This window comes from Drosophila simulans, chromosome X, assembly GCF_016746395.2.
Source record: "Drosophila simulans strain w501 chromosome X, Prin_Dsim_3.1, whole genome shotgun sequence".
In the NCBI taxonomy this organism is placed as follows: domain Eukaryota; kingdom Metazoa; phylum Arthropoda; class Insecta; order Diptera; family Drosophilidae; genus Drosophila; species Drosophila simulans.
The window spans coordinates 7,623,949-7,649,981 of record NC_052525.2 but is presented as its reverse complement, the minus strand read 5'-3'; the positions used below and the strand labels follow the sequence as shown (position 1 = coordinate 7,649,981).

General features: G+C 46.6%; 5 protein-coding genes and 1 long non-coding RNA gene across 12 annotated transcripts; 3 read left to right on the top strand and 3 right to left on the bottom strand.

Moving 5' to 3' along the window:
• The first annotated feature begins 106 nt into the window (after positions 1-106).
• LOC27209151 (EF-hand calcium-binding domain-containing protein 1) lies at positions 107-3,857 on the top strand. Its single transcript, XM_016184644.3, has 5 exons — positions 107-845; positions 2,669-3,011; positions 3,074-3,197; positions 3,260-3,619; positions 3,673-3,857. The coding sequence occupies exons 1-5, from the start codon at positions 842-844 to the stop codon at positions 3,790-3,792; spliced, it is 951 nt and encodes a 316-aa protein (XP_016038490.1). The 5' UTR covers positions 107-841; the 3' UTR covers positions 3,793-3,857.
• On the bottom strand, positions 2,669-4,776 carry LOC123327366. The gene is made up of 2 exons (XR_006542096.1): positions 3,971-4,776; positions 2,669-3,807 (listed from the first exon to the last, which is right to left on the bottom strand). It is a non-coding gene; the product is annotated as an uncharacterized LOC123327366 (long non-coding RNA).
• On the top strand, positions 4,564-9,361 carry LOC6725413 (17-beta-hydroxysteroid dehydrogenase 13). 2 transcript variants are annotated; one of them, XM_039296285.1, is made up of 4 exons: positions 4,564-4,595; positions 7,851-8,346; positions 8,417-8,599; positions 8,834-9,361. In XM_039296285.1, the coding sequence occupies exons 1-4, from the start codon at positions 4,579-4,581 to the stop codon at positions 9,095-9,097; spliced, it is 960 nt and encodes a 319-aa protein (XP_039152219.1). In that variant the 5' UTR covers positions 4,564-4,578; the 3' UTR covers positions 9,098-9,361. The 2 variants fall into 2 exon arrangements, with proteins under 2 accessions (XP_039152219.1, XP_016038489.1); XM_016172862.2 differs by lacking the exon at positions 4,564-4,595 and adding an exon at positions 5,850-6,333.
• Positions 9,362-9,457: 96 nt separating this feature from the next.
• LOC6725412 (dynein intermediate chain 3, ciliary) lies at positions 9,458-11,856 on the bottom strand. The gene is made up of 2 exons (XM_002106392.3): positions 10,023-11,856; positions 9,458-9,956 (listed from the first exon to the last, which is right to left on the bottom strand). The coding sequence occupies exons 1-2, from the start codon at positions 11,547-11,549 to the stop codon at positions 9,528-9,530; spliced, it is 1,956 nt and encodes a 651-aa protein (XP_002106428.1). The 5' UTR covers positions 11,550-11,856; the 3' UTR covers positions 9,458-9,527.
• Positions 11,857-12,179: 323 nt separating this feature from the next.
• LOC6725411 (regulator of nonsense transcripts 2) lies at positions 12,180-17,457 on the top strand. Of its 3 annotated transcripts, none has more exons than XM_039296281.2 (4): positions 12,180-12,393; positions 12,488-15,214; positions 15,291-15,582; positions 15,653-17,457. In XM_039296281.2, exons 2-4 carry the CDS (start codon positions 12,564-12,566, stop codon positions 16,421-16,423), a joined length of 3,714 nt encoding a protein of 1,237 aa, XP_039152215.1. In that variant the 5' UTR covers positions 12,180-12,393; positions 12,488-12,563; the 3' UTR covers positions 16,424-17,457. The 3 variants fall into 3 exon arrangements, with proteins under 3 accessions (XP_039152215.1, XP_016038488.1, XP_039152214.1); XM_016172863.3 differs by having other exon boundaries at positions 12,450-15,214; XM_039296280.2 differs by having other exon boundaries at positions 12,180-12,414; positions 12,485-15,214.
• LOC6725410 (integrin beta-PS) lies at positions 17,452-26,014 on the bottom strand. 4 transcript variants are annotated; one of them, XM_016173597.3, is made up of 7 exons: positions 25,869-26,014; positions 23,118-23,713; positions 22,818-23,046; positions 21,436-21,520; positions 20,200-20,634; positions 18,915-20,138; positions 17,452-18,838 (listed from the first exon to the last, which is right to left on the bottom strand). In XM_016173597.3, exons 2-7 carry the CDS (start codon positions 23,593-23,595, stop codon positions 18,773-18,775), a joined length of 2,517 nt encoding a protein of 838 aa, XP_016038486.1. In that variant the 5' UTR covers positions 23,596-23,713; positions 25,869-26,014; the 3' UTR covers positions 17,452-18,772. The 4 variants fall into 4 exon arrangements, with proteins under 4 accessions (XP_016038486.1, XP_016038487.1, XP_016038485.1 ...); XM_016173598.3 differs by lacking the exon at positions 21,436-21,520 and adding an exon at positions 22,109-22,193 and having other exon boundaries at positions 25,869-26,013; XM_016173596.3 differs by lacking the exon at positions 21,436-21,520 and adding an exon at positions 22,109-22,193 and having other exon boundaries at positions 25,725-25,930.
• Positions 26,015-26,033: the final 19 nt, after the last annotated feature.

Sequence of the window (26,033 nt, the reverse complement as noted above, 5' to 3'; positions counted from 1 at the left end):
CATCTCTCTCCCTCGTTCTCGCTTTTTAAAATTGTTAATCAAATTGGAGAATTGGAGAACAGCCGGTGGGTTGGAATTTTGAAGAGGGTGTGATTTTTAGAAGGCGGGTTCTTAAGTGAAATCAAATGAAAGTACAGATATATAGACATTAGCGATCTACTGTACTATGTACTAACACTATAACAATACTTATGCCTAAGTCTAACAGCAGAATTAATGAGTAATCTGATAGTTGTATATAAGTGACACACACACACCAACAGACACACACTCAACATACATATATAAATATATATATATATGCCGATATCTATCAGGATACACAATAATTAAAACGTAATTCAAGCAATCGAAGTCAGATGGAAATGAAACCCCATGGACGAGAGTGGGACAAAAAATGAGTAAAAATAGTAAAGAAATATTAAAAAAAAAATAAAAAGAAAATTTAAAAAACATGTTACAAACAAGTGAAATCTAACAAATAAAAAAAAAATGGAAACGAAAGAAAAGAAATGAAAGTTACGCCCGTTTCTTGGCCTTGTTTTGTCAATAGTTGTTGGTTCTTCGCCTGGCACCGCCCCATATATCCAATATCCAATGGGCCAAGCTTTCTCCTTGGCTTCTCGGCTCCTTGGCTCCACTAGTCTCCCTACCTAGTCCAACTGACAATGCCTGCGGATTGTCAACGCCTTGGAAACTGGCGGAGAGTGCCACGTTTGTTGATTCCCTCAGCGCCTTTTTACCTTTTGTTGTGGCCCAAGGGCCGAGGGACACGGTTTAACGCTCCTGCGTGGAGTTAATCGGGCAATCAAAACAAAAACAACAACAGCAGCAGCTAAACATGGGTATCTACTTTAAAGATCTATAAAACAAAAACCAACAACATTCCGTGTCTCTCTCTCTCTGTGTGTGAGTGTGTGTGTGTGTACTCGTCGCTTTTGTATCGGTGTGTGTGGAGTAATTACTCCTGGCGTTTCGACAATTGCCATAGCATACTTTGCAGCGCGCCCCCAACAAAGTGCCCCATTCTGCGAAATAGTTGAACGCAAGTTGTTTGTCGGCACTGCAGGCGAAATTCCATTTGAGTTTTAAAAACAGGTGGGGGTCTCCTTAAAAGCTCCTCAAGTCCATTGAAATTCCAGGAATAAGGCTATAAAATGGGTGGCACGTCCATCTGTGATGTAATGCTTGCATATTTACATACATTGCGTCCACATGGAAAAGCCGATATTTTCGTTGCCTCCACCTGCCAACTGGCCTGCAATGCATAGGGAATCTTGGCCATGTATCAGTGAAAATCAATAGAAAATGTTTATTTATTCAAGGCATTAAGAACGGTCTCAGTTTTTTGTATACATATACCAGCCATTCGATATTGATTCCCAACGAAGGAACATAACCCATTGTTTATGGTTTATGGGTTCACTTATTAATCATCTAAATATGAGTTTCAATTTGAGAAGTTATAAAACTCATGCTGATCCAATAGGCTGCCGGAGTAGATGCCTTCGCTTGGCTTGCAAATCGCGACTGAGGCGCTTCGAGGGATTGGCCAAAAGAACAGGCGAGGAGCAAGCTCGTCCAGGTCCTCTGTCATATGTAATTGGGGATATATGTTGCAGTTATTTGAGCGGAGGCGCCGGTTGCAACCCGTTGATGGACTGCCAGGTCCAAAGATGTTTGATTTAGTTGCCCCATCAGAGGTGGTCGCTCAAGTGTGGGTGTGGGTGATCCCATGTTGCAGGCTTTGTGTGGCAACCGGGCAACCGATATCAACAAATTACACGAAACCGTATGCCGCACATGCATGGGATCGGGGGTCTAGACAAACGGTCCCAGCACGCTTCCCCGTTTCCACATCCACTTCCAAAATGCTCAGTTTCCCCCCAACTGGAGCAAATGAAAATGCTAATAAAATTATAGTGTCTGGAGCGGAGGCGGTCATAAGCAGACAGATGGATAGACATAGACATAGACAGACGGGCCCCCATATGCTGCTCCTTCACTTATATGGGTAATCACAAGATAATAACATTTTTTCTCAAAGGAGGCACGACACAACAACACGGAGCAGGGAGGACTTTGGTGGCAGAGTAGATTGAAATCAAAGTGAGCACAAAGTAAATGAGTGCACTTAAACAAAAAAGAAGTGAATCAGTAATCAACCGAAATTCCAATCGTTATGAATTTCGGTATTTGGGTTATGTGAGATATAGTAAGATACTTTGGATTGTAAACCTTTGTATATCCTGTGATCATCTTGTATACCATATGGTGTGCAGTTGAGTGCTCTGCTATTGGTTTCGCTCAGTGTATTTCGAATCGAAAACAATTTATGGGCCGAATGTGAACGCTATTACCCATTTGAATGGCCCGCGAATGGGGTGAATGGAGTTTGGGGTATGGGGATGGGGATGGTTCTGGCGCATTTGCATTTCAGGCCTTTTGTTTGCTCTGCTCCACATCCACACACTTGAAGGGCCTTTCTGGCTAAGCTCACCTCGCCAAGGAGGAGGAGTCAGGGGTTTCGGGGGTGAGCGTGTCGACTTTGACACATAAAGCAGTAGCAGGCCAACACAAAGACAGAGACACGCACCCATGTAAAGCTGAACCTTATTTTTTTTTATTTTTTTTTTTATTATTATTTTTTTTTTTTTTTGGGTTGCAGGAAAGGCGGGCGCTGGCAAGGGTCGTTCGCCAACACCGACACCCAATCGGGATGGCGGGGCAACGGCTGGTGGTGGCGGTGGTGGTGCAACAGCGGCACCCACAGCAACTGGCGGCACCACTGGCGTCGGTAGATCCACACTACATGCCAACAAAACGATACTGAAAACGGTATCCGTGTTCCTTGCCAGCGGCAAGCGCAACTCGAGCAACCAACAGTCGAAGGCCGCCGCGGCTGCTTTGCAGAACAAACGGCAACAGCGGCAACGGAGGATGGATGAGCTGAGCGGCAAAGTGAATCCCAAGCTGTTGGACAGCCTGCGAAAGAAGACGCGGTTTACCAAGTGAGTGATATATATACAAGCGTACGATGATGAACTGTACTTGCCACTTGGCGACCGAACAGGGATGAGCTGGATGCGTTGTGCCGCATCTATCGCAAGCTGGTGTCCAATTGTCAGTATGCGGCCAAGACGCTGGCCTCCAGCTCGTCGAGCGCAGCTATTGCCAAGCCACATGCCGCCGTGGAGGTAACTATGAGCAGATGCACAGATCCTGTCCAGAAATGGGGTTTAAGCGTCATTCTCCGCAGGGCATCGATCGCATTGTGTTCCGCGAGCTGTTGCACAGCACCTTCGACATCGTCACCGAGGAGATCCTGATGGAGCGCATCTTCTGCAGCTGGGACAAGGCCCACGAGGGCTTGCCCCTTCGTCTCGAGGGCTGGCTGATTGGACTTTCAACATTCCTGCGCGGCACGCCGGCGGAACGGGCGGCTTTTTGCTTCCGCGTTTACGATCTGAACACGGATGGATTCATCACCAAGGATGAAATGTTCACGCTGCTGCGAAACTGCCTGATTAAACAGCCGCAGGACGAAGATCCCGACGAGGGCGTCAAGGATCTGGTGGAGATTGTGCTCAAGAAGTTCGACCTGGACAAGGACGGCAAGGTGAGCGGATTAGGCGGTAAGATGCCATATAGATATAATGATTTGGTTTGCAGGTATCCCTGGAGGACTTTATGGGCACGGTCACCGCGGAACCATTGCTAATCGAGGCCTTTGGCCAGTGTCTGCCCACGGACAGCGCCGTGGTTTCCTTCTTCTCCACGCTGCAGGTGTGATCAGCATCGAAAGATCTTTGAATTTGTTAATGTATCAATAAAATTAATCATTAATTTATGCATAATTTCGATCTTTAATGGTGCAGTACACAAAAGTTTAAGTTTATCACTAGACGTTTAGTTATTAATGCCAACACTTTGCACGGTCGATGGCGTGGAACTTGTTTATGCATCCCACCTGAACTGGTGATCCCTACAAATAGCCAGACTTAAAGCGGGTCCGATTCGCGGATGCTGTTACGACTAATTGCGGTTGCTAGTTGACTCAGTGGTGACCCCGACCCACGACAGGGGTGCAATTTGCAGTCGCGAACCTGTAATTGGCACGTATCCACATTTGGATCATTCCCCAGATGGAGGCGCGGATTGAGATGGATGCCGCGGATGAGCCGCCAAGGCGTCATATTTATGCAAGCCTCGGGTGAAACAATAAACCAGTCAGCCAGTCATTCAGTCAGTTAGACAGTTAGTCAGTTAGTCAGTTAGTCAGTTAGTCAACCGGTCTGGTTATGCGAGCTAATTTATTCGATTAGCCAGCCGCATCCACAGCGGAACAACTATATAGCCGCATAGATACAGATACACAGGCCCGCCTAGCGAATTGTCACGAATCTTGTTCATCTATTGAATGCATTCATGCAACGCAACGCCCAAAGCCTGTTCTATTCGAAATTGTTTTGTTTCATTGGGTTGCAACTACGCCGCCCAGCCACCGATATCTAGATGGATGGCGTTCATTCCATCTGGCAAGTGGGAAGGTGGACCGGACCGGATCGGATCGGATAGATGGCGAACCGGAATGAGTGAGTGAAGCATGGCAGCTATAAGGTGTCCGTCCAAGTTCGAGTTGCCGGAAAGGAAGATGCTGCCCTTGATGTTGACTTGACATTACTTCTCAATATTAATAAGCAAAATGTTTGTATTTCACTAAGTTCGCAGTATTCAAACTAGAACGATTTAACACAAGTACTAAATGCTAATCGCTTACTTTTGAAATGCAAACAAGGTATCACCCTTGACGAACACCATAAATAAGTAACAGATATAGTTAAGATCAGATTGAGCGCCCTTAATAGATCTCATTGCAATTTAAAAGTTTGTGAAACTATCGTGAATATATTAGTAGCACAAGTCTGTAATAACTCATTAGTGTAGTGAGCTGTAAAATATATAAGTGCCAAGTAAAAAAACCAGTCGTTTATAAATAATTAAATTATTTGCCATATACTTAATTATATATAGGCGCATGTTTGCTATGGCGTATGATCGTTGAACGTTAGTAATATCGCTGATGAGGTGATCACCCATATACATGTATTACCAATGAGCCGAGGAAACCCACTCTTATCTTCTTGGGTTGGGTTCCACTCACCCGACTCTCTCTCTCCTTATGGGGTGAGCCCCATACTTTGACCCAATGTTCCAATCGAAAAGTGATTCATCATGCTGAGCCGGCAAATCGCAAGGAGCACTATCTAATCGCCATCTGATTCGCATGTCTCAGGGGTCAAGTAGTGCACAGACTAAGACTCTACCCTATACCCATGCCCTAGTTGATAAAACTAAATCTTTGAACCAAATAATACCTCGCAATGGTGTACATTGTACATTGGTTCTGGCTTCCCGAGCTTCGCCGTGGGCCAAAGATCATCCTGCAGTGCTTATCTCCGCATATGATTTGGTCAAGAATAAGTGATGAAGCCGATCTGTTCGGGCGAAGCTTTTGTGTTATATCGGCGACGTGGATCTGCCTTGGCATTAGCACCCCCTTTGGCACTTTTTCCACCTTTGGCTTTCGCACCGCATCTCTGTAGCTCATCTCTCTGAGTATCTAAGTATCTAAGTATCTGAGTATCTGAGTATCTGAGTATCCAAGTATCTGGGCATCTGAACGATCTGGGTCGTAAACTCCGCCTGGCTGTGTGTATTTATATATGACACATATATATCTTATTTATGGCCGACTAGGGTATTATTACCCGGACACCGGATTAACAAACAGACGGCTGCTATCTAACAAAAATAAACAAAAACACATATATGCATTCCATACCGGCTGAACCGTTGCACTCCACGGATGTCTCGTTCCATATAGATCGGATCGGATCGGATCGGATCGGATTGTAATGGAATGGAATAAATCGGAATGGCAGTGCCATTGAACATATGTCGTAGTCGTGTTTATAGAACGCTCTGCCTGCGCCGCTGCCTCGGTCGACGTCAACTCTGCCGGCAGAGTGTATCTACGAGTAGTGCCGGTGTACCAGTGTACCAGTACCATATAGTATCTGAAAACCCAGTGTGTGTGTGTGTGTGTGTGAGTAGATTTGAAATAATAACTTATAAGACCGGCGTGGCGGTACGGTGCGTAGTGTTTACTTTGCTCAATATTCAGTCCGAATTCGTTAACAGCCGCTAACGGTTTGCTCCGGCTGCTCCGATCCCTTCCTATATACGTATATATATATATAAATCTATATACATCTACGATCCTCGCAGGATTTAGCCAAATAAACGAAACATGTCGAAAGTGACACAAAGGTGGGTAATCACCGAAACAGAGTGCTACCACCAGTTGGTAACAAATAAAAAAAAAAGGAAAAAAATAATAAAAAAAAAAAAAAAACTTAAAAGAGTGTGAATCAACTATCTTATCAACGGAACTCTGGAAACAAGTGTAGTGCAATATTTTAATCGCCGGCGATAAGATCACCTTATCGACTTGGGTCTACAACCAGTGACCAGGAGTAGCAGGGTTCAATGAGCACCAAATACTAACTACTAACTAATTCAGCTCAGCTCGATGGAATAATTGGCCCAGAGATCGCATTATAGATGGCCAAACCATCCATATGAACGATGATGGATGATCGCGGCAACCTTTGACCATTGTGCAATCTGGATCAGCTCACTTAAGCGCCATTCACCTTCGTCCGACTTAGTTTAACTATATCAAATTGCCCTGACCAAAGATCGCCTTCACTGGTTGACCGGGCAAAGGATCACTTGAAATGTTTGTGGCTGAAATAGTTTCTACTGAAATAGTTTCAAATACAATACTACTTTCCAAATCGAAAATATTTTCCAAATCCCAAACTGAACAACGTGAGTGATCTTTTGTTCGAGTAAAAAAAAAAAAAAAGAAAAAAATAACCACATCATCATCACACATGGTGGTTGTGCATTTGTTTGGAACTATCTACATAGGTGGGCTGTTCGAAACGATTTTGGTCCGATTTCGAACGTCGGTCAATAAATAGCATTCCAGAAGTGCGCCGATAAGAGCAGTTTCCATGGCAGTGAAACGGAGCGATAGAAAGTGCAAGGGGGCGAGAGCGAGAGGGCACATGGTCATGATGGTCAAGTCGATGGCACGATCTGCCAGAATATATAGCAAGTATATATATGTATATATACTGATCGCACTACGTAATGCATGGGCGAAAACACATTGAAACCGCACCAAAAAAAAAAAAAAAGCTGGAAACAGTTCGGCTTTATCAAGATCTCACGCAGCTGCAGCCAGCGAAATATAATTACAGAACATGAGCTGGGGGAAAACACGATGACCCAAGTTGGAGCCACCCAAACACGCCCATTGCCGCCCTCTTTTGGGCGTGGCTATTTCCGCATTTCCCACAAAAAAAACTGAATCACATTACATGACATCATTGATAAGTAAATAACAGAAATGTGTGGTAATGGTGCTCAAAAAAAAAAAACGGAATGATACAAAGAGCCACTTTTTTTTCTCCCAGTGTAGCCGCAAAAAGTGAGGATGGCAAAGGTCAGCCGATTGTCGCTGGCTGTAAGATAAGGCATACACGCACACTCGCCATCCAAATGACTGTGGGTCATGCAAGAGTTGGGCTCCGGATTAATCCCATTTGAACTCCACTCCGCTTGATAATTATGATGATGCCCAGATCAAAAGGCACGCACTTGCCACAAAAACCATAGCATTATGTTGCTACTTTATTAACAAAAATATATATATATTTTAAACTATTTATAATATAACCTATATTAGATATTAATATCGTACATTTTTCTTTCAGTGCTGGCAACGGCAGCAACACCAACAGCAATGACATCTACAACATCGTCCTCCTGGTGGTGGACATCGTGATGCTGATCGTCAAGTTCTGGATCGCCATCGTGGAGGCCATCGTGGGTGTGTTTCGTCCCGCGCCGCTCGACGACGTCAGTGGCAAGGTGGTACTGATCACCGGCAGTGGACACGGCATGGGCAAGCAGATGGCCCTGCAGTACGGCAAGCTGGGCGCCACCGTCCTCTGCTGGGATGTCAACGAGCAGACGAACAACCAGACCGTCAAGGAGATCAAGAGCAATGGTGGCAAGGCCTTCGGCTACGTCTGCAATGTGACCAAGCGCGAGGAGCTGATCGAACTGGCCCAGAAGGTGCGCAAGGAGCACGGCTTCGTTAACGTGGTGGTCAACAATGCCGGCATCATGCCCTGCCATCCGCTGCTGGAGCACACCGAGAACGAGATCCGTCTGATGTTCGACATCAATGTGCTCTCCCACTTCTGGGTAAGTTGATGTGATGGTAATGGTAAACACCGAAGTAACTAAGATGTAACATTGATCACTCCACCCACAGATCATCCAGTCCTTCCTGCCCGAGATGATTGAGCGCAACGAGGGCAGCATTGTGGCCCTGTCCTCCTGCGCCGGACTCTTCGGACTGATCAACCTGGTGCCCTATTGCGGCACCAAGTTCGCCGTTCGTGGCTACATGTCCGCCCTCGCCGAGGAGCTGCGTCAGAAGAACCCACAGAACAACGTAAGTACCAACTCACTCGCGCTTTTAGTGAGCATTTAGTGGCCCATTAAAATCCAGTTGGTGTCCAATTAAAAGGTTATTAGGTGGTAAAGAGTAGCTAATTAAAAATAATATATTATATTAAGCGAGCATCTTGGTTCCACACTGGGATTTTATTATCCCAGGTGGTGGAGACCTTTCCCATAATAACTCCATGGACTCGAAGCTTAATAGCCATCTACTTTCCGCTTGCAGGTCAAGCTGACTACCATCTATCCGTATATGATCGATACGGGTCTGTGCAAGAATCCCCGCTACCGGTTCCCCAAGCTGTTCAAGCTGATCCCCGCCGACGTGGCCGCCGGCTCGATCATCGAGGCCCAGCGCCAGGGACTGGAGGAGGCGGCGATTCCACGACACTTCGTGGCCGTGGAGAAGATCGGTCGCCTGATTCCCCGCAAGGCGATGCGATTGGTCAACGATTTCCTCGACACGGGCGTGGATACCGATAAGCACTAGAGCAACCCACTATCCATCCCACCCAGTGGATGATATAGCTTTAATCTTTTCCACCCCATTATTTTGCTTGTTTTTTTTTCCAGTGTACTATTATCTCCTTTTAATTGCTGTGTAGAGAAGTGCAACTAATTGCTATATGAAAAGTGAATTTAGTGAGCTCAATTTAGCTGTTAGAAAGGTTGTTACTTAATTAAAAAGGCGCACGTAGTCGGGCTAATTGTGTTGGTCGTAATAAAGGTCTCCAAAGAGTAATCCATAAAGTGATTAAGTGTGGTTTCGCTAGCTTGACCCGCTCTGGTCTTGGTCTTAATGGTGCTCATCTTATGGGGTTTCATCTGCTCATAAAAAGAATCCAAACAGTTTGTATTTAAATAATAACTTTATTTCAATTTGCACATCATATCAACTTATCCAATAGTTATTCATATTTTTACGGGTGCTTCATGGATCCCTGCGAAGCTCTTGGCTCCCCCGAAGTCCTCTTGTCGTAGTTTGCCGACGTCTGAACCTTTCGCTCGGGCTTGGTGTACACGACGGGCTCGCCCTGGAGCTTTTCGTCAGCCGGATTCCATTGCTCGAAGACCGTGCGCTCCATGATCACCTGCCTCTTGGAGCGCTTCCGCTCCACACTGAGTATGATGTCCTGGAATTCGGTGATGGCCGCGCGGAATTCCTCATCGCCCTCGATCATCATCACAAACTGATCGGGATTGTCGGGATCCAGCTCGAGAGTGGGCGCCATTCGCTGCTGCATCCGGACACGTTCCTCCTCGGCCATTTGCAGCGTTTTCCGCTTGAGCCTAACTTCATCATAGCGAGCCTCTAGCAGTTTACACCGCACGATCTCCCGCTCGAACATCTTCGGGAAGGTATTGGGTTAATTGGAGAGGGAGTATTACTACATTACAGAAAGTTCGATTCTTACGGCGGCAATGAGTGCCTTCTCCTTGCCGGTGGCCTGTCGCATGGACTCATCCAGTGTCATGATGTGAGTGTCGCCGTTTTTCAAGCCTACGGCCAGCAGATCGCCCTCCGGCCGGAAGACCAAATCCGCAATGGCCACCTTAAAGTCCACGGAACGAATGGGCTTACGGTGGTGAAGCAGCAGATCCCAAAAGTCCACCACGCCGTTTATGTCGCCAGTGACGAACAGGGAGCAGCGACCCGTGCTCCAGGCGCCGCAAAGAATCTGTGCATTCTTCCGGAAATACATGGTAGACGGACTATCCTTGACCTCCTCCGACCAAATTCTCGCCCGCCAATCGCCCGTGACCAGGAAGTTCTTGACGAAGAAGGGATTTCGATTGATGCTGCGCACGGGTCCGACAAAAAGTTGATAGTGAGCCAGAAGGGTTTCTATCGGGGTCATACCCTTGCGATTGCCGACGAAAACGTGACCCATATCGCTGCCGATGATGAAGCGCACCGGGATGGTGTACTCGAACTCCAGCACCGTCACGCCATGCGAATCCATGCGCGACTGGCGCTCCTGCGGCTCCGGTTCGAGGAGTAGCTCCTGCATGGGCATCTTCAGATCCCTGGTGTCCCAGTACTTGATGGAGCCATCCAGGGAGCCCGAATAGAATTCCGTATTGGACTTGGAATGGACCCAGCAGAGGGCCGAGGTGGTCTCCCTGTGGGAAACCTCCAGGGGGCAATTCCTTACGGGTAGTCCGCCCTTGAAGGTTCCCCACAGACATACCTGCCCCAGGCCCGTGCCACCGACCATGTTGTTCTCATCCTTGGGACAGATCTTGGCCAACGACACCTGCTGCTTGCTGTCGTAGGAGATCCTCGGCTTGAGTGGATTCTTCACATCCCACACATAGAAGCCATTTGTCCCGCCAAACGGTTCTTCCGTGACCGGACGCAGTCGCTCTCCTTTTCCAAAGTGATTGGTAAACTGGGTCATAAACTGCCGGCTATTGTTCGGCATCCACTCGATGGACTTCAATTGGCGTGCTGGCAGCCAGAGATCATGGAACACATTGGACACCCGGGCGCGAAACTTGCTCTTGATGTCGTGTCCCAACTCCGCCGGCAGATCCGCAAAGAAGTTCTGGTAGATATTGAGGGTATTGTTCTGCTCCGCCACCGACATCGTGGTGCGGATCATCGTCAGGACCTGCTCGCCCCAGCTGTCGTCGCGCTCCACCTTCTTGCGATGCCGCTGCGTCTGCTCCTCATCATTGAAGTTAACCTCCTTGGGCCAACCGCCCTCGTAGTGGTACATTCCGTGCTGGTCGAGAGTAACATTCTCCGTCTCCATGATGGTCAGCGCCATCTGGCGGCTCAGTTGGGTGGCCTGGTCAGACGGATTGGCCATGATGTACTTTAGACGCTGGCGGCCACTGGGATGCACGCTGACCATCAGTTCATTGCGATCCTGGAACCGGCACTGCCGCCCAAAGCGACGCCTCTCGCGGGAGTAGATGAACTGGTTCTGGTACATGTCGTCAAAAGCACAACTACTGTTTCAAGGGATTTTAGCTAATTCTTCAGAGAATCCAAAGCTGAAGCTGCAGAGAAGGAGTTGTATGTGATTTGATTGCAGCGTGATGGGCATTCAGATGTTTAGTTGCAGTCTTAAGAGATTTAACCGCCTTTCCCAAATAGTTCTGCTGCAGAATCAAGTGTACTTGTGTTCCTCCTCCGCCTGTCTGCACTCTTTTAAGTTTTTATGTTTTTTTTTTTTTCGTTGGCTAGTGCCTGTTCGTATTTTGTGTTTTATGTTTGTGTATCATGTACATTTGACTAAATATGAAAATCCAACTAAGCATATTCTGGGACAAATGGACAGGTGACCCAAGCGAGCACACCTGTTTTGTACATGGTTTTAGTTCAATTGTATAAATAGAGTGCATAACTTCTTGCTTAATGAAAATAATAGAACAAATAAGAAGTGGTTAAGCATTATACGATATAATAGAGAGCAGAAATATACATTAATATCTGGACTTTTAGTATTTTAATTTATTTTACTTTAAAAAACGGTTATCTTGCACAGTGTGACCAGCCGTTAATAACTTAAAAATTCCGATGACAACAGCGTATGTAAAGTGACCAGCTTAAGCAAGCGCCAGTGCTATCGAGTAACAATGAGCCCAGACAAAAACGTCTGTTCTTATCGATAACATATCATAAAAAAAATATTAAAAACATCGCCCTCCCCAACCCACCCGCATGAAAATCGTGGCGGAAAAACGTGGGAAAAACAAAGCAATGACAGTTATTTAAAGAACAAATTAGCAAATATATAATTTGTCGGAACAGTTCCAGCAACTGATCAACCTAAGGTGACTATTTCACATAAAAAAGTATGCCCAATCACGCTCAGCCTTAGCTCTCCAAGAACAAAATAGTTCCCGATTCGCATACCTTTGCCAGCAGATCGAGTTTCAAAACATAGCCACCGCGCATCGAGTCCCGCCAACGTGATTCCGTTCACGGAACTGCCACCAGCGCCATGCTAGCCAACGATTCCGCAACGACAGACAGCGAGGTGTCCACACCGCCGTTGTCGAGGAAAGATTTGGCAGATGATGTTGCCGAGGGTGACAACGACAACGACATCGATACCGGCGACACGGACGCAAATGCGGATGAAGATGTGGACGCGGCTGCTGCCAGTGCCCTGGAGGCCGAAGAGCGCGAGGAGCTGCAACAGTTCATAAGCGAGCTGCGCGACAAGATCGAGAGCAAGCGACAGCTGCGCCTGCAAAACTCCACAATCGAGCTGCCCGGTGAGGAGTACTTCGCCAAACTGGACTCCAGTCTCAAAAAGAACACGGCATTCGTCAAGAAACTGAAGCTATTCACGGCCACACAGCTGGACGGACTATTGCGTGAGATATCCGCTCTAAATTTGAGCAAATACATCTCGGAAATATGCGCCGCGCTGGTCGAGGCCAAGCTGAAAATGACGGATGTGTCGGCGGTGGTGACGCTGGCCTCCCGGCTGCACTGCACATATGCCGACTTCGATGTCCATTTTCTGGAGGCGTGGCAAAAGGCACTGAACATCAAGGCCACCGAGAAGATTGGCAATCCGAGCAAACTGCGCGTGGATCTTCGCCTGTTTGCCGAACTAATCAGCTCTGGTGTGATCCAAATGAAGCCCGGATTGGCCCAACTGGGTGTTGTCCTGGTGCACCTGATTGCCATGGACAAGGATGACCACAGCAACTTCTCAATCATCCTCTCATTCTGTCGGCACTGCGGCGAGGAGTACGCCGGCCTAGTGCCGCAAAAGATGCAACAGTTGGCCACCAAATACGGAGTGGAGGTGCCGAAATCCGACTTCCTGACTGCCGACAAGCAGCTCAATCTGCGCACCATGCTTAAGGGTTACTTCAAGGCCCTGTGCAAGCATGTCCTGGCCGAGCAGGCCGAACTGATGAACATGACCAAGAACATACGGCGCACCATGGAGTGCAAGGGTGAGATATCCACGGAGAAGCGCGAGAAGTGTGAACTGATGCAGGCCGGATTCGATAAGCTTCTGGCCTCCGCCCAATCACTGTCGGAACTGCTGTGTGAACCACTGCCCGAGTTGGCCAAGGAGTCTGAGGGTTGCAATCCGGGCACAGTCATCGACAACATGCTGGACAGTGCCTCCTTCGGTGTGCTCGATCCGTGGGGCGACGAGGAGACCCGAGCCTTCTACACGGATTTGCCCGATTTGAGACAGTTTCTGCCAAACTTTTCGGCACCCAAAGTCGATTTGGAAACGTTAGAGGAGCCCAGTGAGCTTACCGAAGAAGCGATCGATGCCAATCTAGATGCCGAAATGGATCTAGATGATCCACCGTCCACCACCTCGGATACGACTCCGGAAAATCCAATCGAAGAGCAGCCAACGCCAGTTTCCTCTGCGGAGGATCTCAAGCCGCAGAAGATGGGTAACGCTCTGATGGAACTGGGTCGCCAGCAGCAGCAGCAAAGTCAGCTCAACCAGAATCCGACCCAGATCCAAAACCAAATGCGTCAGCAGTTCGATGGCTTCCTGGTCAACCTATTCAACTGTGTGAACAAGGAGCTGATCGATTCGGCGGCCATCGAGTTCCTGCTCAACTTCAACACCAAGCATCAACGCAAGAAGCTGACGCGTACGATATTCTCGGTGCAGCGTACGCGTCTGGATATCCTGCCCTATCTCTCCCGCTTCGTGGCCATTGTGCATATGTGCAATACCGATGTGGCCGCCGATTTGGCCGAACTGCTGCGCAAGGAGTTCAAGTGGCACATTCACAAGAAGAACCAGCTGAATATCGAGACGAAGCTCAAGATCGTGCGATTCATTGGCGAACTGGTTAAGTTTGGGTTGTTTAAGAAGTTCGATGCCTTAGGATGTCTGAAGATGCTGCTAAGGGACTTTCAGCATCATCAAATCGAGATGGCCTGTGCCTTTGTGGAAGTCAGCGGCGTGTATCTTTACAATTGCCGGGATGCCCGTCTGCTGATGAATGTGTTTCTGGACCAGATGCTGCGCCTGAAAACAGCCACGGCAATGGACTCGCGACATGCGGCGCAGATTGAGAGCGTGTACTATTTGGTAAAGCCGCCGGAATCGGCCAAGCGAGAGGCCATGGTTCGGCCGGCAATGCATGAGTACATCCGTTACTTGATCTTCGAGGAGCTTTGCAAGCAGAACGTTGATCGCTGTATCAAAATGCTGCGCCGCATCGACTGGCAGGATCCGGAGACGAATTGTTATGCCATTAAGTGCCTCAGCAAGGCGTATCTGCTGCGCTTCCAGCTCATCCGCTGCCTGGCCGATCTCGTATCCGGACTGAGCTCCTATCAGCCACGAGCGGTTACCATCGTGATCGATAATGTGTTTGAGGATATCCGCGCTGGCCTCGAGATCCATTCGCCACGCATGGCTCAGCGGCGCATCGCGATGGCCAAGTACCTGGGCGAGATGTACAACTACAAGCTGGTGGAGTCCACGCACATTCTCAATACGCTGTACTCCATCATCTCGCTGGGCGTATCGAATGACCAAAATGTCATCTCGCCACTGGATCCGCCCGATAGCCTGTTCCGACTGAAGCTTGCCTGTATGCTACTGGACACGTGTGCACCCTACTTCACCAGCCAGGCCACGCGAAAAAAGTAAGTGGGATCTTAGCTGGTCAGCCTCAACGAAGTTGGGCTTCTGATTCTACTAAAGCTGTCCTTCCTTTTTCAGACTGGACTACTTCCTGGTCTTCTTCCAACACTACTATTGGTTCAAGAAATCCCATCCCGTGTTCAGCAAGACGGAGAACACCTCCGATTTGTTCCCCATCCTAATGGATCACACCTATCGCGACTGTCTACTCAATGTGCGGCCCAAGCTGAAGATTTACAAGAGTCTAGAGCAGGCCAAGGCGGCGATTGATAATCTGCAGGAGAAGCTCTATCCGCAGCTAAAGACTACCAATAATCCTCAGGATCCGTCGCTGGGCACAATCAGTGAAATAAGCGAGATAGACGAGGGCGTACGTATTTCCACTAAAAAAAATATATACACCATACAACAGATTTCATGTCTGATTTCTACTTTGCCAGGCCACTGATGAGGATTCTGGGTCATCGAATGATCAGCGGGAGCGCCAGATGTCGGGCCAAGAGCCGGACCAGAGCAACGAGTGGACAGAGAACGAGGCGGAGCCACCGCTGCCGCCGCCCCCGCCGCCAGAAAAGTCTAAGGAGGACCTAGAGTTCGAGCACTTGTACGACAAAATGACCACAGACTCGTACCAAGAACGGCTTAAGGAGCCGATCAAGGCTACGGCCAAGGACATACCTGTGCCGATGATGGCGCGCCTGCAAAAAAAGTCGTACGATCAAATAACAGGTGCTCAGACCATCGGCCCCGGGACCAACAATACGCCACAGATCTCAAAGGCGGCTGCCAATCAGGACGGAACGCCCGGCTCTCCAGGTGCAGATTCACCAGATGGCAACGGCAAATCCAGCGACGGTGCGGGTGGTAGCGATGCTGGGGCTGCTGGTGCTTCTGGTCCTACATCTGTGCCCTTTGTGCTGATGGTGCGCGGCCACAAGGGTGGAAAGCAACAATTTAAGTCGTTTGTGGCGCCATCCGACTCGCACTTGGCCACCAACCTAATGCGGCAGGAGCAGATGCTACGCGAGGAGAAGGAGAAGGTCAAGCGCCTCACGCTTAACATAACTGAGCGCATCGAGGAGGAGGACTACCAGGAGTCGCTGATGCCGCCGCAGCATCGAAACTTTACCCAGAGCTACTACCAGAAGCCCAGTAAGCACAAGTTCAAGCACCAAAAGGGTGCGCCCGATGCAGACCTCATCTTTCACTGAAACGTTGCCCCCGCCAACGGAGCCGAATACAGCCGGTGCTGGTGAGTGCGGTAGCTCGCTGGTGTTTTGGGTGACAGCCACTTGTGCTTTTCCCAGCCTCCTGGCCGTCGTGTTAATACCAATGTGCTGTCGCTGTTGCTGCTGCAGCTGCAGCTGCTGTAAGGCCTAACGACTGCGATTGCGATACCACGGAAGCGAAATAATACGGTGTGGAGAGCAACGCTCCAAGAGCCCACGGCTCTCCGCCAACGGAACAGGCTCCGGAAATTTCACGATCCGAAAGACAAGAGACACACCAACCTCAAGTTGTACTTAAGCCAAACAATTTACAAAACAACGGGCCAACATGTTAGGCCAGACACTCAATCCAATCCAATCCAATCCAATTTACAACAACAGGCCAACAGCCAACATGCCAACCTACCAAGCCGCTCAATCGCAGTCGTGGCAGCTGGAGCCCATCCAAATGGAACCTGGGACCTCGTCCTCGATATTATCGTGTATATATGTAGAAGTGCTGCTACGATCCCGATCCGTAACCGTATATATTTTAACACTACTTAGTACGTAAAAATGCCTAGACTTGTTTCGAAAACACAACCCAATTGAATAACAAAGCATGTATACAACGATATATACAGATTGTTATAGAATGTTATATACACAATCACACACACACACACATTCGATAATGCCATCCGATGTTCCATTGACATTTTTGAATCAAATGCAGAATGCTGTCGGAAAGTGAGTTCGTCTCCATTGGGAAAGCTGTTTGGATGAGCAAATGGAAAGACCACTGAGCCACTGAGATTCCTCGGGGGATGCAGTGAGTCCAGCAAGTCTCGAACTCAGCTCGCTTGTGTATTGGAGTTTTAATTGAATAATTCTCGGATGCCCTTTTGCATTGATGCTAGGTACTTTATCTCATGTTGTATAAGAAACAATAACTTGTAAACGATTGATCCACATTTCTGTACTCAAATTTCGCATTATTTCCATCCGATGAATAAATAAGACACACTAAATATGTATTTCTCTTTTTATTTATTTTACTAAAATTAGCGTCAAACAATTTAAATTCCACATCTTTTTCATATTGCCAGTGTTTCCACCATATTTTTGTATTGGTTTATCATTCAATAAAATTACTCAAAATGTTTTTTTATACAAAAGTTTCGTTTCATTTCGTTTTGGTTTTGTATTATTACTTTAAATGTTAATCAGTAATCAGTACAAATGGCAAAAAATATGTATTTATATAGTAGTATTAATTTTACTATTAATGATCGAAATTCAGTTAAATAAAACACACACAAGGAGCAATTTCCCGTGTTGCCACGCTTTCGTTTTCCATAAATAAAACATACAAAAATAAAAATGAAAAGATCTTACAGAAAAACAAAAACGTTCCCGGGGCACTCTTGCATTTCGAAATTAACAATTACAAGCTTAAATGTTAATTGCTTAAATATTAATTGTAAAGTTAGCTTTAAAAAAACAATAGAAAAACATTAAGACGTGGGTTTGGCATTACGAAGGACGACCGTTTTTGGGAGGGTAGCAGATAAGTTAAGTATCCCGATTCTGACTTCTGATCTCTCAGGATCTCTCTATCTCGCTCTCTCAGGAGCCTAAATACATCCGCTATATTGCAGTTAATAATAAATGGGGCTCGATGAAAACAATTAGAATTAGGTCGAAAAACACAAAAAAGCAATTACAAATTAGGAGTAAAATAAAATACAAATTCATGCGCTGGCTTGGATACTATTGGTACGAGAAAAAGAATACAAAAATCATTAATCTAACTATCGTTCGTAGTTCATTTCTTGGCTGGTTTAATTAATTTTCTTTTTTCAATTTTTCCGATTCTTGGCTCCGCGTTGTTGCTGTGCGTTGTCTGCTTACTTGTTTGTATACACATATACGTATAGATTTAGTCTAAAATATGTTGCAAGGCACAAATCGTTTGCTCGTTAAGTATACGCAATGTATAAAGGCTGCCCCACGGCGGGGTTCTTGTGTAAATGTATATATAAATATGCATATATATGTATATATAGGGCTGACTTAGTTTAGAACGCGTTTCAATGGCAGTTGACTTCAGTGGTTTTGCACCCGGGCAAAGCAGCTACGTCGATGTGTTCGGGATTTCGGTGTCGGAATCGGTTCTGAAGATTGGTTGCTTGGTTTTTAGGTGGTGCGGATTTGTTGCTGGTGTGTTTGATTAAGTTTGGCTGATTGGCTGGTTGGGGTTCCTTCTGATTTCCGGTTCAAGCACAGACAGTGGTCGTTCCGTGGAACGACACTAGTTATAATTCCCTAGTGTTTAGTTAGTTAGCGAATCTATTTGCCCGCATACATGGGGTTCTTGAAGGTGGAGGTGGCCTGCTTGTAGATGGGATTCTCACCCTGCGAGTCAGAAAGAAAAATAAATGATGATCGAGGTTGGAAAAGAGGTATGTATGGGCGGACTAGCTAAACTTACCGTATCCCACTTGGCGTTCATGCGCTCCTTCTCGAAGCGAGCGAACTCCCGCCGATCGTGGATCGTAGTGAGCAGCTTCCACAGCAGCAGAATGGCCAGACCCACCAGGACAATGGCGACGATTACGCCCATAACGATGCCCAACATGAAAACCTTGGGCGGGCACTCCTTGTTCTCCTGGGCATACACATGCAGTTCACCCTGCTCGCTGTACTTGAACATGAACTTGCAGTCGTCCTCGTCGAAGAATGTGCACATCTGCTCGTCCTTGGTCTCATCGATCTCGACCTTTTCCACGCCCACGGGCACAAATAGAGTGCAGTTCCTGGCGCAATCATCGCCGTTCTTCAGCTCGCCCGTCTTGTACATCTGGCACTGGACACAGTCCTTCAGCTCCTGGCACCGGCCCGAGCACGTTGGGCACTTCTCGCAATGTCGGCCCGAGAAGCGTCCCTGATCGTTAACCGTACACTTGCAGACACCGCATTCGCAGGAACCATGACCGGAGCAGACCTCGCCACCTCCAGGTGGCATACATGTATCGTTGGACTCCTGGCAGCCGCAATTGGCGCCCGTCCAGCCCGGCTTGCACTTGCAACGGCCGCACTCGCAGGTGCCGTGATCCGGACCCGAGCACAACTGGTTCCTATTCCGTTCGCAGCTGAAGTTGTCGCACTCGCAGTGCTTTCCGGATATGATCTCAATGGGATTTGGTCGCTTGTGGCATTCGCAGGCGCCGCAAACGCAATTGCCCCGACCAGAGCAGTCCGTCGTCGAGGTGCTATCCGCCCGGCAGCTAGTGTCGTTCGCGAATTTCGATGTTAGATCCGTTGCTGAGCACTCGCATTTGTTGCCGAAATAGCTATCGTCGCAATTGCAAATGCCGCACATGGAGGTGCCGTGGCTGCTGCAGCTGTTCGCATGCACCTGGTATCCAATTGAGCCGGGCTTCTCGCAGGGACACGAGCACAGCATAGTCAGCTGGATTTGCATGACCTCGTTGATGCCGACGGGCGAGATGTGGATCGTCTGTGTCCAGTCGCGCGGATCCTCGGGACACTTGAGCAACTGAATCTGGGCTGTGAAGCTCACCTGCTGGCCCTCCTTCAGGTTGTCGCACTTAGAGGTCTGCAGTTCGGGTCCGTTACTCAGGCAGGACGAGAAGTAGGTGATCTTCACGTCTCCAGTGGCGTTGTCCTTCATCTCCACCGAAGAGGAGATTTTCTGCATGCATAAAGTGTTGATTTAACAGAGTTATGTGCTGAAATCTCGAGCAATCACTTACGCGGTATTCTTCCTTGACCAATTCAACCACGTTGGATGAATCGTTATCGAGCTTGGCCGCCGAGGAGCCCTGGATGTGCTCCACCAACTTTTCGTAGACAGACAGCTGGCTGGCAGTGACGGCGAAGATAATATTGATGGCATTGTCCTTGACCTTCTGGTTGATCTGCGAGATACTGGGATAATCTTGCAGCTCCGAGTGCGTGTACAAGCCCGTGGGACCCAAGTGGCACTCGCCGTCGTTTGGAGCAATCACGCCGCCCAATTTGCCATCGCCAGCATAATGGAAGCCTGCGTCCGTGGAGAAGACCAACAGCCGACGAGCCTGTTCCCGCCAACCGATCTGCGATCGGCAGGCAATGGCCTGCATGATGGCATCGAAGCCTCCTTCGGGAGCATCCAAGTTGCCCGACACTGTGGCATTCTTCACCTCGTTCTGTCGTAGAGACAGAAAAATTCCAACGATTAGTTATGCGTATGTTTTTGTGAGATTTCGGTTAGTTTGATGGATTCGTATTACAATGCAAGCTGACACACTCTGACGGAAATGTCGGATTATTTCAAGCAGGAATACTCCTCTTCTAGCAAAATGTTTTATACCTTGAGCAGTCAGTCTATCAATATTAGTTAAAGATAGCAAATGTTTCCATACTACGATAAGATATATGTATATGTACATACAGCCAGTCGGTGATTAATAGCAAATGGCTTAAGTAGCTAAGGGCATTGAATTCCATATTTGGAAAATGAATGAAAAGCGATCGTTTTATATGTCAAGATCAACTAGATCATTATGAGATAGAACGTGAAAACATATTGCATATCACAATATATATTATTAATAATGTTGCCTGCCAGGTTCTTTAATTCAGAATGTGAATACATTTTTCAGAGTGTGTCAGCAGATAAGAGTCCAAACTACAAACATATACAACCAGCCAAGCAAAAAACCAGCATGCATGCAAAAAAGATGTAACCATTATCCATAACCAACATTAATGCTAGATTAGATGACTATGTGGTGTTTGCTACAATACATCACAGAGTTAAGGAGCAGGCGTCCAAACAAAAAATCATAATAATACATTCTCGTGCAATAACCAATGTGCTAATGTGAAAGGTGCAAAACTTGAAATATGAACAATGTTAGGTCATGAATTTTGAAGCTAAATGCTTCGGATGCGGTTGCGATAATTCCGAATCCGATTGTTTTGGGGTGCTGATCTTGACCACTTACAGTAAATTGGGTTATATTCTTATCTAAGACCATTTGGTGGTGAAAGCCATAGGTTGCTGTGCAATTAGGGCACGGCTCCACCAGGCTAATTTTGGTTTAGATTCCGTAGTATCGTTACAATTTGTTCAAATTTCGAGCCAAACAACGGGTCATATTCAAATGCACATGTACAATTTATATAGGCCAGATTTATATATGAAGATAGTGATGAGTACACAATGAAATAAAGAAATAGAGAAACAACAAAAGAGTATATAAATAAATGACAACATCGAGTAGTGCAGATAGTTTGCGATATAGATACGATACCAATATATATGTAAATGCTATATGCTATATGCTATATGCTATATGCTATATGCTATATGCTATACGCTATATAGAGAGTGGATAAAAATGTCAAAATGTGCTGATCAGCGATAGCCCGATCCGGCAGCGTACAACGCATAAACTATAGACAAACACTTAGGAGTAGCACTTAAACTAGAAGGTGCAATGGGAATGACCATAGATGGGATAGGGCCAGCAAATGGGATAATGGGGAAACATGCACATATTACATAGGAAAATCCTACGGATCTTCATCTATTCATATTTGATATCGATATGGGGAAGCAGGCACAATTAGGTGGATGGGTTTATACGGGTGCAGTATACATTAATCGTCTCTTACAGAGAAGCTTTCGGTGTTATTGTTGAGTGGCATGTGATTTTGGTAACCATAGGGAGCCTTGCAGTTTTCGCATGGATGCTGGAGTCTATGGATTCGATTCGATTCCGTCGAGCGTTGATGTTGTTTGTTGGTGTTCGTAAGTATATAAATAATTAACAAAGTTAGCGGCTGTATGTGGTATGTTAAATTAGATAAAATTAGCTCAAAAGTCGACATAGAGAGCAGCATGGGGATACACAGACTGTTGTTGAGCTGCACTTTCAATTTTAGAGAGCCAATGAGTTAGGAATTTATGTATTTCGTTCTAGAGTTAGCAAAAGGAAATAGTTTTGGAATTCTATGTTGATAACCAGGCATTGGTCACTGCTGACATTATCAATTTGATTTTTTTTTTTCGAAAGTCAAGCGGAATTGCTGGAAAAGCGCTGACGAATAGGATATGACTATCGCAGAGTTTTCGGAAAGTAGCATCACTTAAAAATAAACTTAATTTGAATCGCTATTTGAATCATAAGCACATCGTCATGACTAGAGGGGCTATTGTACGCTACAATAGACAAACCAAAATTGTAAGAAGTCAAATACGCTGTATAATAATATATAAATACAATAATTTAACAAGCCTTGAAGAAATGCACCATCAACTGACGGCATCTGGCATCTTCAATCAGCAAAATTGTAGAACTATTTCCAATTAGGTCATACTCACTTTTTGGGAATGGTCGAGACATAGGGCATGAGCACCTTGTCCACAAACGAACCGAAACCGAGATGGAAATTGTTGGTGATGCGTTTCATGGTCTCGGACAACTTGTCGCCCAGCGTAGACAATTTGGCCTTGTCGTCCTCCATGGATTTGGAGAGGTCCATCAAGTAGTAGAGATCCACTGGATATCCCTCCGCCTGGGAATAGCTAATCTTGATGTTGTGTTTCTCATCTAAGGTGAATTGATAAGAAAGCAAGGGATTGGTATGTAGGGCATGGATGATGCAATCGTTTGATACTCACTGACGCGCAATGCGAGGCGCATGGACTGCGGTTGGATTTGGACAATTTCGCCGGCAGAGTACTCTTCGTATCCGCTGGAGGAACTGAATCCCGAGGAGGACATGGAGGAGCCACCGCTAATGCCAGCGCCAATGCCAACGCCAATGCCACTGCCACCAGCCGCCAATTCAGCTTTGTATTGATTCGTTAGTTTGTTGTTCACTAGAATCTCCTCAAGCGTTATCGGACTGTAGGCGAACTCCTCCGGACACAGTGAGCTGGTGTTTTGGTAGCACCGCGACTGGCCCTTAAAGTCCGGCTGCATGCACCAGGCGCAACCCTCTGTCTGGATGCAGGTGTGACACTTTTCCTTCGATGCACAGGTGCTCACTGCCGTCAGTTTGGCCGCCTTCTGGGCATCCGTTTGTCCAGCGATGGCTGCCAGCATTGCGATCGTGAGGAGGGCCAGCTGGCTCCTCCGGTTTCTCTCGAGGATCATGGCTTTAGCGGTTAGCGGTTGGTGCAGGTTGTGGATGATTCGGGATGCAGGAGGATCGGATATCCTTGGGTGTGCCAGGTGCTATGTGCGCTCTGTCTCTGTCGCTTCTGTGCGCCGGCTGCAATGGTAAGTGAATTGAAATGGTTAGATTTAGCACAAAAACTACAGTAAAGGCAGAAATTATAATAAAAGTCATCCCTGGTTCACTTAGATTTCTAATGCTACCTATATAATTTTAATTTTTTTTGTATGACTTCATTTTTTATTTATTTTACAGACACAATTTAATTTTCTTCGATTTCGCTGCAATTTTTACGAACGCCGGTGTATGTAAAAGTCCAGCTGCTGACTACACTGCTTGCTGAGCACTGCTTTCTCCGCGTGCCCTGCTTTTTTCTTTATTGCAACAACAAACAACAGCAAATGGCCGCACATCTGCCCCCTTTTTGTTGTTGTTTCTTTCGCTCTACCTTAATGTTTAATTTTATTTTCTCATCAACTTGGCCAGATGACTCATCTCACAAACACACACACACACACCAAGCGACTGATGTACGAACTCGTGTGTGGGTGTGAGTGCGTGCTTTTGTTGTTTTTTGTTGGCCTCCGAAAAGAAGAACAGGAAAAAAGCGGAAGGAAGAGAGCTTTCGATAAACGTCAAATGCAATGCGAATTACTCATTCGAGCACGTTCCGTTAGCACGCTCTCTCGCTCTCTTGGCTCCTGGCAAAATGTAAACAAAGGCCGAACGAACAATGAGTGGTCATTGAGTCAGCTTCGTTGGGTTTCCTTTCCGCCTAAAACGACATGAATCACTCACTCCAAGCCATCCACTCAAGACTCGAATCAAAATTCCATATTTCATATGCACGATACGGGGAAAAAAAAGGGCTGCAGATTACGTATACGTATTGGTGTTGTGTTGGTCGGCTATTTTTAAACGCCCACGCACACACAACACAACCAACACAAACACACCGCAGAGCTTGATTTGCAGCAGATCGTGTGCCGAAAGGAAAACAAACTAAAAAACGGCTAAACCCATGTTTATATACCCTTCGATTGCATATGTACATGTATGAATAACTTTTAATAATTTCATTCGATTATCGTTTATACACCCAGATACAGAATATCAAAGTTATGAGTTGTCCACTTAGTCGTAGTTTTAATCAGTTTTTTAGCTAGCAAATTCGTAATACTATAAACCGCCTGAGTAAACAGCATCTGCAGCGCATAGTTTCAACCACGGATGGACGCCCACAGCCATTGGGCCAAAAACGAGGCACATCTGGGCCGCCCACATGTGGGCGTACTGGTTAAACCAGCGGCGTACTCAGGATTTCATTTTTTTTTTATAGCTAAACGTTGCTTTGGTAAAATTGGTTTTTACTTCAAGTTACAGTTGGTTTAGATGTTTATAAAGTAGACAATTAGATTCGCAGAATCTGGGCAATAACCCCCCTCCCCACTGACAAATAGAAATTCTTGCGGCCGCCACTGAGCTCTTGATTTTGTACGCTCTGTTCGCTCCTGCCTACGTACTCCACTCGATTTTGAGTTCGAGTGCAAGATCCCCGGGGTGGGGAAGTTGCCCTGAGAAGGGAGCGGGCGTAATCAGCAACTGGCGTCGCAAAGTCGCCGATATTCACACTCAAAGAAATTAATAAATAATGATGAATAATAATCAAAAAAAAAAAATGAAACGAGTGAATGTATCGTGAGGATTCATTATATTTTTTAGCTCAACAAACAACCCACACACAGATACGGCGTTCGGTGTGTGCGTGCCTGTGTGTCGTCACTGCGAATGAAATCATCGAAAAAAGAGGAGAATAAAAGTAGCGCTTCGATGTTGCTTCCTCTTTTTTTGGGCAAATGCAGCCCGGAATCCATTGATTTCTTACGTAATACCCACTATTTCACCCGCTATCTGATTAATCGCAGCACTTTGGCTCAACTTTCGCTGCGTTTTCGCTGGTAATTCGCGATATTAATTTCCATCAGGGCGGCACTTTTCTTATTTTGATTTGCCTTCTCGCACACTTGTGGAGTTCCCACTCGCACGCACACACTCGCACACTAAAACACTAGCACTGTGCACACACGCAGTTATTACAGTTACTTGCCACCGTTATTCGCTAGATCAGCGGATTCAACTCTTTTCGGGTGACACGAAAAGCAAAAAAAAAAATACAATTCAACTGCAGAAGCAGCAGCTGAAGGCCGCCAATTGGTGTCGGGAATCGGATTCGGATTAAATTAATATTTACTGCTTTGCTTTGTCCGCAGATCTGGTCTGTTGTTCAGTGTTACCAGATGGTGTCAGCAGGGGGTGGAACAACCGACGATGTTATCTCGATATTTGCCATCCGATGTTCGCCAGTGTTGTTAAATAGCTCTGGTCACACCGAGCCTAGGAACAGTGTTGCACAGTT